Raw genomic sequence first — 12,222 nt, 5'->3', positions numbered from 1 at the left:
ATGACTGACTCCTAGGGTAACGTCACATTGTGACGTTTTCTTGGCAGCCTGTTTTTGCGGGATAGTTTGCCATTGCCTTCCCCAGTCACCTTTTGCCCCCCCAGCAAGCTGGGTACTAATTGTACTTACCTCGGAAGAATGGAAGGCTGAGTCAACCTTGAATCAGCTACCTGAAGCAAGCAGGGATTGAATCCGCAACCTTCAGGTCGTGAGCGAGAGCTGAGGGCTGCATTTCTGCTGCCTTAACACTCTAGCGCCATACGAGGCCCTATAGTAAAAGGAGCTATCACCACAAAGGATTTTAGTGCCCAATGAAAGCTTTTCTGTACCTGGTTTTGTAACATTAGACCTTTTACTGAAGCAACTTTGAATATATTTATAGACATTTTTCTGCAAAGAATCTGTTGATTAGATGTTTTATATATCATGAACATACTCTACAGTAGTCACAAGATGTGTAAACTTCTAAGGAGTATTAGCCATCTCTTTTGGTGTCTCTTTAGTCACGACCTACATTCCGTTCATTAGAGGAAGAAGCAGCAATGGTGGAAACTTCTGACAATGGTGATCGTCATAAAGAGTTATTGTGGCTCTCAGAACGGTTACATAAATGTATGAGGGAGATAAGAGACCTACTTATTACTAAAGGTTGGTGAAGTCTGATTTATGGTCTATAACAATGTTGTTATTGTTATTTTATACCATATTGGCTAGGGCTATGTGCCTACATAAAAAGTGTGAGGATTGTGGCCACAATATAGCTCCAACTATGCTCTATGGTGGGAAATGTTGCAAGGGATCTTGCAACCATCACAAACGTTCCAGCACATTGTTTTCTGTTGCAACCCCAGGCTTATAGTTTGCTTTGGGGTACTTTCCCATATAGTGGAAATACTGCAGGATTTCTGCAGCAGAAAATTCAGCGGCACATTCCGCAGCATTTCTGCATAAATAAAGTGTCAAAATCTGTGGATTTTGAACCAGGAATCAAGTGCGTATCTGCAGCTGATTTTAGCAACTACAGAGTTCCACCTCACCTTACAATACATTGCACCCCGTCACATGTGACCCATCAGCCTGTAATGAGCATTGAGCCACTGGTCAGGTGATTTGGAATCGGCATTACCTGACCAGAAGCTTAGCACTCACTGGAGGCTGCCAGGCAGAGGCGTAACTTGAAGCTCCTGGGCCCCAATGCAAAACCTGGAACGGGGCCCCCAAATATAATGCTTTATTCATAGTACTGGGCTCCCTGTATGGAGAAGAGAGGCCTTATGGGCCCCTTAAGGCTCTTGGGCCCGAGTGAAACCGCATCCCCTGCATCCTCTATAGTTACGCCCCTGCTGCCAGGTGATGTGTGTTTACCAAGGTAATCTTGGCAGTTGCAGCAATCCTCAGGGTACAATGCCTTTCTATCATACCTTACCTAGATGACTGACTAATGTTAGCAGAATCAAGTCAGTTATTACTAGATCATCTACAAGTAACTAGGATGGATTATAAACTGTGAAAAGTTAGAGGTGGTTCCAGCCATCAGAAGAAGATTTTTAGTCTTGATAATAGATGGCATTCAAATCTACCTTCCTCCACCAAAAAAAACAGGTTTGAAACAGCTACCAAATTCCTACCAGTATCCAGAAAGGTTCCTATTTGAACCCTGATGAAGGTGCTGCATCTATTGGCAGTCAAAAGGATGTAGCTCCCTGGGCCCTTTTTAATTTGAGACCTCTTCTGAGGGAGACTTTAGCTCAGTGGGATGACACTCCGAGTGGACTTAACAAAAGATATGCCCTATCTTATCGGACACGCTGCTCCCTAAGATGGTGGAGCTCCGTAACGTATGGGAGGTGCACAGTCTGCCTCGCTGGATCCTGTTGACCACAGATGCTTCCCAGTCAGGTTGGGGAGCATATTTAGAAGACAAGCCAGTTCAGGGAACCTGGATGTGTTTAGAGAGACAAGCTGCCTCAAACTTGAGAGAACTCAGAGCAGTTAGCCTAGCATGTCTTCATTTTTATTCTCAGATCAAGATGAAGGTAATAAGAATAAAGATAGACAACAGTACAGCCGTTCATTACATCAACAAACAGGGAGGCACCTGTTCCTGTCCCCTTTAGGAGGAAACAGGCAGAGTTTTGATTTGACAGACTCTGACCCATCTATCAGCAATCCACATCCATGGCACGCTGTACGTGGTGGCAATTCGTTTGAGCAAAGGTCACACAGGCAGAGGAATGGTCTCTGAATCTGATAATCTTCCATCAGATCATGTTCAGATGGGTTATGCCAGAGATCTCATAGCGACATGATTCAACACCAAAGTGGAGACATTTTGCTCCCTGTATCAAGAGGAAAATCCTCTAACGATGTATGCTCTGTCCATTCCATGGTGGTTCAGGCCGGCCTACATTTTCCCTCCAATTTCCATGATACCAAAAGTATTGATAAAAATCAGGCACGAGCAGGCTACAGTTATAGCTATTATTCCAGGTCCTGGTTCACTCAGCTCATCTGCATGAACCGAGGGCAATACTGGAGGCTGCCCCCCATTTAGTACCTGATGTCCCAGGGTACTCAGCTCTGCACTCATCTCAAGAGCCTCAACCTGACAGCCAGGAGGTTGATTAGTCTCTACTAAATACAAGATGGCTATCACAAGCTGTCTTGAGAACGTTAGCCCATTCTAGATGAGACTCTACCAAGAGGACTTAGGCTAGGATAAAGAGGACTTTTTCAGCTTGGTGTCAAGACAGACAAATTTGCACATAAGAGCCAGGAGTCAGCAGTATCTAAGAGTTTTTACAGGACAGTCTTGATAGGGGCCTTAGTGTCTCCACATTTAAGGTCCAAATTTCAGCTTTGTCAGCCTCCTTAGGTAGAAAACTATTTCAGGAGTCTTTGGTAAAGAGATTTATAAAGAATAAATCCCCTAATACTTGGGGTCCTTTTAGACGAGCGAATTCTCGTTTGAACAAGCAATCGAACGAGTGATGTCACTGCTAACTCGTTCGCACTATGACCCATTTAGCAATAGGATCTTTTAGTCGTGCTTAAAGGATTATCTTATCCTTCCTTTGAGTGATGCCAGCGATACTCGCTTTTGTTTAACAGCATAACTCTGAGCATCACTAGGACAAGCTGTTGGGCATCGTTTGCCCAACAGCTTGTCCCATGTAAAAGGACCATTAGTCCTAACAACAGCAGAACTTTCTCTCCCTTTAATTAAACTTACTTGAGAATTGACTCTCACTAGGGTTAAGTGAGTTAGGGCTATAGGGAGTTATAGACTAGAGGGGGTGGAGTTTAACTAATTTACCGCATATACTCGAGTATAAGCCGACTTTTTTTGCACATTTTTTATGCTGAAAAAGCTCCCCTTGGCTTATACTCCAGTCATGAGTTTCTCCCATTGCTTTCAATGGGGCCACAGCTGCTGCCGGTGGTTCCATTGAGAGCAATGGCCTGCCGGCACCATTGCAGTGATTTTTCAAGGAAGGGCTTTAAATATAAGCCCTTCCCTGATAATCATCCCTAGCATGTGTAAAAAATAAAAACCAATATATACTCACCTCTCCGCCGCTGCCAGGGCTCAGGCGTGTCTAGCTACTTGGGTCGCATCACTGTGATAAAGTTCTTTCAGCAGTGGGAATTTAAAATCCCTGCCTGCTGAAAGTGCTGCTTCTGATTGGCTGAGCGCTCAGCTAATCACAGGCAGCACTTAGCCATTCATTGAATGACAGCTGAGCGCTGCCTGTGATTGGTCACATCGCTCAGCCAATGACAGGCAGCGCTTGGCTATTTAATGAATTCAATGAATGGCCGAGTGCTGCCTGTGATTGGCTGAGCGATTTTAAATCCCCGCCTGCTGAAAGAACTTTACAGTGACGGGACCCAAGCGGCTAGACATGCCTGAGCCCTGGCAGCGGCGGACAGGTGAGTATATATTTTATTTTTTTATTTTTTACACATGCTAGGGATGATTTTCAGGGAAGGGCTTATATTTAAAGCCCTTCCTTGAAAATCACTGCAGGGTTTGCCAGCAGACCATTGCTTTCAATGGGGCCGCTGGCAGCACCCGTGACCCTATTGAAAGCAATGCTGCACGGACTACACATTTCCCACCCTCGGCTTATACTCGGGTCAGCTAATACTCAAGCATATACGGGTAGTTAACTTAATCTTGTTGTTTCATTAAAACATCCATCTGTTCTACCAGTACACAGGGGCAGAAATACCCCATACTCTGCTGCTGTTAGAACTAAGAGAAAATAGATTAATGATATAATCAACTCTTACTTATGAATGTTATCGATATACGTATAGGAACTGGTGGGTTTGTATTTGATGTTATGTAGGATTACCTTACCTGCATTATTAAGACTGTTTAATTTTGCTATTAGTTAAATGAATTATACGAGTATATGTTTTTACCCTAGCCGAGTTTTTTTTTTCCCCTTTGTCTCAATTTTCTTTTGTTTTTTGTATCAATAATAATCAGTATGTCCTTTGATTTCAGGTTTTCACTCCTTTGCTGATGTGTTAGTAGAAGGGATACAAGATGAAAGTGAAGATGGTCTATCTGCAAATCTTATTCAACTTGAAAACTTCCCAGCAGGTACAGATTTAGTTCCACTATACAAAAGCCGATTGTGTTAATATTTAATAAAGGTAATAAACTTCTCAGCTTACAGAGGAAGCAAAATTCAACCCAATGCTGAGGACTAAACTCTAATGTATGTGGAGTCGTTAACCTCCATACAATGTGGGAAATGTACTAAGCCCAAGCTTAATATGATTTCCTCTGGCGCACATTGGACTTAATACATGAAGAGGCGCACCCTTCTTCATGTGTTGAGTGCCTCCCATCTCTTCTGCTTGCCTTCTCAGAAATGTATGCAAGGCCCGACCTAGCGTACATTTTTTAGTATAATTTATGGCACTTCCGGCATAAATTATACAAAAATCTGTAAGTCCAGGGCAGCCATGCCCCTTCCTGTCAAAAAGTGACGGTGTTGTCACAAAGAGGAAAAAAGTTGCAAATGTTTGTACAAATACCTGCTTGTGCAAAAATGTATGACTTTTTTATGCCAGAAACTGGAGTAAAGTCTTTTGTAAATGTGCCCCAATGTTCTATCTTTTATCAGTGTTACAGACTTTACTCCACGACATCACAAGGAAGAGCACTGAATGTGAAGAGTTAACTAATGAACATTCTCCAGACTCTGTCATAAGGAAAGAAGAGGATAGAAATAAAACCAACAGGTGTGACATAACATATGGGAAAATGTAACCCCAACTGTAAATTTTAAGAATATTATAATCCACTGATGAGACTATATAAAAGGCCACCGGCAGAGGACATTTATGCAGGTCACGGCACTGCTAGGTTCCATGTTTAGTTAACCATGAAATCAACAATGGGTAGTAACATTTTTAGCTAGTATTTAAATTAGCTTAGCAATTTTCTGTTTTAATTAATACAAAATATACTTGTAAATTATTATACTCTAATATACCTCTTCCACTTCAAAGAAATCATTAATCCCAACACATTGTTATTGTCCTGAAAACATTCATTGCAGTTCTCAGCCTATGAAACATACTGAAGATGAAAGCCATAAGGGCCATGGACTTTCTGTAAGTACCAAAGTCTCCTAAGCAGAAAGAGAATACTAGAATGCCCCTGTCAGTGATGTGTATGCACAACAGCCTGATCTAAAGCAGACTCGTCTAACTTGCAGCTCTCCAGAGCTTTGTGGACCCCATAACTATCTCTGATCAACTGCATCTTTTTAATAGCACCTGTATCATTAGGCTCAGTGATCTTCAGTTATAACAAGCATATTCCAATACAGTGTTTCATTTTCAACTCCTGAAATTCTTCTGTAGACCAGATTTTTAATTTCACTGGGTGAAATTTTTCTGTGTGGATTTGAAATGTATGTTGTGGGAAAAAAAAAGAAAAGACATGTCATTTCTTTTTGCAGAATCTGTGTCAGGTTATCTGCACATAAATTAGCCCCAATGATTGCATCTAATCAGTGCACGGAACCACAGCAGCTGTAAATGGGAATCCATAGCAGATATCCAAGACTCAGGGAGCCTTCACACTGGCGATAAAATCGTGCTAGATTTGTGCGTTGCGAGACACACAAATCTCGCAAATATGAAACCCATTTTTTCAATGGGGTCATTCACATTTGTGATGTTTTCCTGCATAGCACCACGTTGCGATGCAGATCACAAATCGCAGCATGTTCTTTCTTTTGGCGATATCGCCCATTGTTTTCACTGCCAGCCCATTGAAACCAATGTGAGAACATCACGATCCCCTGCCGCGGCTGTGACAGCTGTAGCAGGGGATTCCTCCTTCTCCCATTGATGTCAACGGGGCCGACGCTGCTGCCGCGGGCCCCATTACATACAATGAGAGAACACAGTGATCTCCTGCCGCAGCTGTGACAGTTGCAGCAGGAATGAAGAGAACCCCCTCAGGAAAACAAGGTTGTTTTCAAATGAAGACATCTTGCATCCAGGGGTTTCGACATGCCTGCAATAGGGCCAGCGGCAGCAGCACCAGCCCTATTGAAATCAATGGGAGAAGATCGCTATCTCCTGCCGCGGCTGTAACAGGCACGTCAGGAGTTTCCTTCAGCCACTCCACTCCTAGTTTTGGCTTCAAAAATTGCATCAAAAACCCTGAACAAAACTAGAATATGGAACTGCACCCTAATTATTCTGTGTGCCTAGATGAAGACTGACCTCAGCTGTGACTTTGCGACTTCCTCATTAATATTTACCCGTACTGATGAAGAACACAACAAACGAGAACTGCAATGGGCAAGGTGTCAGGGTAGGATTCCAATTCACATATATCAGGTAAGAAACCATAGTGATTGATGTATTTTGTAGTCATTCTGGTAATGCCTTTACCTATCCCTGCAGGATACTAGTAGAATGATGTCAAAGTATCGTATTCTGAGTCAAGAGAGACTACAAAGTCTGGTTTGGGGATATGTGCAATATATATCTTGGAACAGTGCTGAAAATCTCCTGAGAAGGCAGTGCCTCAGCAGACCACAAATCACTCCAGTCTTACAAAAACTTCAAAAGCAAAAAGACCAGGTAACTCCTGTTAAGCATGCTTGACACTGTACTATAACTCATCGAAGTAATGTTCCCAGTTCTACACCTTTATAATGACCGCATATTAGGATGGCACGAGTCATGAACATATATGTATTTTAGGTTTTCCTACAATGGAGGCACAAACTATTGCAAAACCAAAAGCAGCGATTGCGTGTCTCAGTGGATCTCAATCAGACTTTACAAGGAGTGCATGAGGACACTGGGATATTTCTGATCAAGCCTCTGATATCTTGGTCTGGAAGGTAATGCACCGAGTATGTCAGGAAAATTGAAAATGTCAGGAAAAGTTAATGTTTCTTTAGTTTTGTAATTGATTCATTCATAAGTCTAAATTTAAATAAGAGCATAACAACTCTGGGCTTTGAAGTTCTACTCGTAGTTTTCATTGCATTGGTTTTCACTATTAGGGCAGATTCACCCATGATGTAAAAATCTATCACAAACAAATCCACATCAAAATCTGCATGCCTTACATAAGGATTTTCCACAGAAAGCCGCGTATGGCAGCAAAATTGTACTGCACATGACAGCATATCTCGCGCATGCTGCTATGCGCAGTCCACCTTTTTAAAAAAAATCATATCTCACTCGCTGCTGCAAGGCAACGGTACATATACATCCTTCCCCTACACTATGTAATTGTGTATGGGTGCACATATGTACACGCCAATAGGGATCAATGGTCTCTCACGCACATATATACACGGCAAAGTAAAACCTGCTGCATTATTTTTCACGCAAGCGTATTCCACAATTCTGACATGCTAATAATGTAAGCGGAACTTCGTGAGGCAATGTAATCGATTGCCTATGAATTACCGCATATCACAGGGGTTTACATCGTACTCGTAATACGCCGTAATCATACTCTTATGTCAGCCCAGCCAAAGAGTGTAGAAATGTTGCTGTTTCACTATTTGCAATGCAAAAAGTGTAATCAGAAGCAATTCCATGGCAAATCTACATGCAAGAAATGTACTGACCACAGAGGTCTAGCAATAGGCTAATACTTCTTGTTCTGTAGAGAACTTTCCAGCAGTCATCTTATTATCATCATCATCATAGAGAGGACTACAATAAAAGGTGACACCTCTCTATAGATCCACCATTAACAATAGATGGTGGTCACAGCTTATTATCTACTCCTCTTCCCTGCATAACGATTTCTGCCCAGGTCACAGAACATGCCTAGAACAGTCTTTATCAGACATCAATGGGTCAGCTCATGTCAATTGTGTAAAAGCTGCTGTAAAGTATCTCTCTAAATGATGTAAAAGGGAACCTGTGACCTCCTTATAGTACCATAAACTAAGTTATAGTGCTGTTAGAGGAGGTGATGGAGATACGGGTGATGTATTTTTTATACTCACCCGCTCTCTCGATCCCATGCTGTCATCCACTAAAGTCTGTGCGCTACACAAAAATCTGACTCTTTTCAGATCAGTGTGTTTGTGTATGAGAGTGCATGCATGGAATTTTCGTGTGGCACGTGGACTTCAGCAGGTGACAGCACGGAATCCAGAGAGTAGGTGAGTATAAATGGCTGGTCCCATAATCATGTACTGACAATAGAAGAACAAAATCTACAATCAGAAAATAAAAATAGATTAGAAAAATGGAATATGTATTAATTAGTAAAAATGTAGGTAATGCATTCCATTTAAGGTCCAAGAGGATTAACCTAATCCAAAAGCAACACAAAAGCTACACAAATAGGGCAGTTTTCAAGCAACTTCATCCTAACTCCAAGGGCTTATTCAGACGATCGTATATCGGTTGGGTTTTCACGCCCGACCGATATACATTGCCCCTCTCTGCAAGGGGAGGAGGCGGGACGGGAGCGAGTGCATTGAGCTCCCGCCCCCTCTCTGCTTCTCTCTCCGCCCCTCGTCACTGTTTGCTTCACCTGATGGGTCCTCATCATATGGATTTCCATAACTTTCTAGAATATCTGTAGCATTTCGCTGTAGCTCTAAGAAGCATCACTGATATTTGGGAGATCCACTTTATAATACATACTTTTAAATCAAAGGGAGGATCAAATCTTTATGTAAAGAAACACTAGAAAACGGTAGAGAATGTTTCTTCACTATTTTGTGCTGAGGTCCAGTCCTCCTTTTTATCAAAAAATATGTACTGCTGAATGGATCTACTGTGTGTGGCGTGCAGGGGGTCTTGGAGCTTTGATTTCTTTTTTTCCTTTTCTCATTTAGTCCAGTGCTGGAATCTCGCAAGCAAATCTACTGTAATAAAAAAACTGTTCAACACCCTTCTTTGCCCTCACTGTGCCAGGTAATACCAATGGTTAAATTATAGCCTGTAGTTTGGAATTTATCAGTATTGAAATACTCAGAAGTAGCATTTTACATGTATTGAATGTTAATAGTTGATAATTCACTGCAATATCATGACAGATTTTTTCTGTGCAATACGTATATAACAGCCTGTTCTTTTCCTCCGCAGAATGGCATAACATGCTATGGTATACCCCCTACCCATGTGACCAAAAAATGGAAGTATATGCACACCCACACAGAGTTGAAACCACTAGTGGTCACCCCTAAATTACTGGAGATGGATGTAAACAGATACTTGTGTGAGGAATGTTGGTGAGTTCAATCAAAAATAAGGGCTCCTGCATACAGGCGGATTTGATTTGTGGAATCCTGGGCCAGCGAGCAGAAATTTCCGTTTGTGGCAGAAAAATTACAGCATGCTCCATTCTGTGTGGATTTCCGCACCAACGGCTTCCATTGAAGTCAATGGAAGCCGACCATCCTGCGGCCCTTCCGCAGTGAGCACTGCAGAAGGGTCGCGGGATCCGCATCATCGCCTACTGACCGCGCGGCTTTATCTGTACTGCGCATGCACGCCGGCGGGTGCTTCCACAGTACTGATAAAGAAGAATCCGGAAAGGTGAGAGGGGTCATCAGCCAGGCACAGGTTCGGATCCCGCATGTCGAATCCAACCCTGTCATGTGCAGGAGGCCTAAGACTCCAATGTAAAGAATAATCTGCGGTACTCACCTGGTTTCAATTTTCAAATCAGCATCCGATCATATAAAAACAGAAGGCAGTGAGACTAGACGGATTGAGTAACATCCATTCTTGTTGACCCATATTTCATGATGGCCCAGGCCTTATCAAAGAACATATTCAAAGAGTTTCTATCACCATCTTTTTGCAGCCCTCATAGAAAGCTCCATAAGGTAGTGCTATTCACACAGGTTACAGTGATATGTCTGCTGTGTAGATCTGTGCAGTAGTTTAGTAGAAACTTGCTTCTAATTAGTAGCCACTAATTCATGAGCTGCAGGCTAGCCACACCCATTCCACCTTCCAGCCAATGATTGGCAGCTCTCTCCCTATAAACAGTAATAGGCAGGCAGCAGTCAATCATTGCTTGGAGAGTGGGGTGGATGTAGTTAACCTGCAGCACATAAATGACCAGGACTACTTTAAGTAGTCCTCTATGCATTTGCTGCTACTAATAAAAGACAAGTTTCTCCTAACCTACTGCACAGATCCACACAGCAGACATATCACTGTGATCAGTGTGACTGCCACTACCTTGTGCTGCCCTCAGAGAAGGGTGCAAAAAGATGGTGACAGAGTCACTTTGAAATACTGCTATAGGATACATTTTTTCAGTGTAAGATGCTAACAATGGACATTTAGGACCTATTCCACATTTAACACCTAGTATTATTATCAAACTTGCGTAGTTCTGTATTTTAATTGCACATTGTATGTTTGTTTTGCAGTGTAATGTCACAGCTGCGACATTCTTTACATGAATTACATCTAAAACAAGCTTCTGCTCAAAGAAAGCTTATCCATGTCAAGCGGACCGCTGCTTTCCCTGCATTATAAGAAACATAGAGACTTTCTTTTTCTATTGCTCTGAAAAATATTACAATGCATCTGTGCGAAGTGCCAGATACAGTATATCTAAGAGGAATAAAAATGGAACCAAAGATATGCAGACATCATTGTGTTTTTGTTTTATTTGGAATTGAAGGAAGTATGGAACCGTAAAGAATGAGAGGTCACAAACACTCAGAGCACCTCCACTGCAAAGGTCATGGCCTCATGTGACCGTCAACCATACAGTGCAGTACAGTCCTCAGCGGGACCATTTTCTGAGCATTTTAAATTAATTGTAAACTGCAATTTTGTGCTGTTGGCAGTGCCAGCATGTTTTGTCCTAACAATAAATATAGTTCACATCATGATAATATTGTGCTGAAGTGTTCTCTGAAATTGCTTCTTGGTCCCTTTTAGGCCTCATGTCCATGGGGAAAATCAGGCCCGCCGCGGATTCTTCATGTAGAATCCGTAGCGGGTCCCTCCTGCCCCTCGAACATGAGGCCTAAAAATCAGAATAAACTCACCTGCTCCAGACGATGCGGATCTTCCTTCCTTCACGGCCGGATCTTCCTTCTTCGGCCCGGCAGATGTGCTCTGCACGCCGGCGGTGTGCCGCGCATGCGCCGGGCACACCCGCCGGGCCGAAGAAAGAAGATCCGGCCGCGAAGAAGGGAAGAACCGCATCGTCCGGAGCAGGTGAGTTTAATTCTGGTACAGGTCTCCAGCGGATCCGGACGGCTTCCATAGGCTTCAATAGAAGCCTGCGGGAGCCGTCCCCGCGGGAGACCTGCACGAAAATGGAGCATGTCCATTTTTTTCTCGCACGCGGATCCGTGCCTAACGGGAAAAATAACATCCGCAGGTATTTAACTACCTGCGGGTGTCCAATGCATCCCTATGGGGCGTGGATCCGCGTCCGAGAGAAACGCTGCAGATTTTAAGCACGTGGACATGAGGCCTTAAAGTCAGTAAGAAATCCCAAGCAATGAGGAGGAGGCCATGAAAGCAGCTTTTCCCTTTACATGGAAGAAGGGGGGAATTAAATATTTAGGAACAATGATCACATCAAATTTAGAGGACCTCTTCCAGAATAATTACAAGCCACTGCTGGAGGGGCTTGAGAGGGATTTCGACAGGTGGCGGACTTTGCCACTCTCATGGTTTGGTGGGATCAATACTGTGAAAAAGAACGCTCTTTCCAGA

At 42.9% G+C, this 12,222-nt stretch overlaps 1 protein-coding gene across 1 annotated transcript; it reads left to right on the top strand.

The window, feature by feature from the left end:
- Window positions 1–6,957: 6,957 nt before the first annotated feature.
- On the top strand, window positions 6,958–11,022 carry LOC136610067 (uncharacterized). Its single transcript, XM_066589334.1, has 5 exons — window positions 6,958–7,125; window positions 7,249–7,391; window positions 9,363–9,441; window positions 9,613–9,758; window positions 10,914–11,022. Exons 1-5 carry the CDS (start codon window positions 6,958–6,960, stop codon window positions 11,020–11,022), a joined length of 645 nt encoding a protein of 214 aa, XP_066445431.1.
- Window positions 11,023–12,222: the final 1,200 nt, after the last annotated feature.

This window comes from Eleutherodactylus coqui, chromosome 2 (assembly GCF_035609145.1).
Source record: "Eleutherodactylus coqui strain aEleCoq1 chromosome 2, aEleCoq1.hap1, whole genome shotgun sequence".
Lineage (NCBI taxonomy): Eukaryota > Metazoa > Chordata > Amphibia > Anura > Eleutherodactylidae > Eleutherodactylus > Eleutherodactylus coqui.
This window is presented reverse-complemented; position numbering and strand designations above follow the sequence as displayed.

What these genes read in the sequence shown, in the direction of transcription:
- LOC136610067 (XM_066589334.1), top strand. Translation starts at nt 6,958, where the DNA reads ATGATGTCAAAGTATCGTATTCTGAGTCAAGAGAGACTACAAAGTCTG. An exon ending in TTCAAAAGCAAAAAGACCAG is followed by an intron (nt 7,126 to 7,248) that starts GTAACTCCTGTT and finishes TATGTATTTTAG; the next exon opens with GTTTTCCTACAATGGAGGCA. An exon ending in CTGATATCTTGGTCTGGAAG is followed by an intron (nt 7,392 to 9,362) that starts GTAATGCACCGA and finishes TTTCTCATTTAG; the next exon opens with TCCAGTGCTGGAATCTCGCA.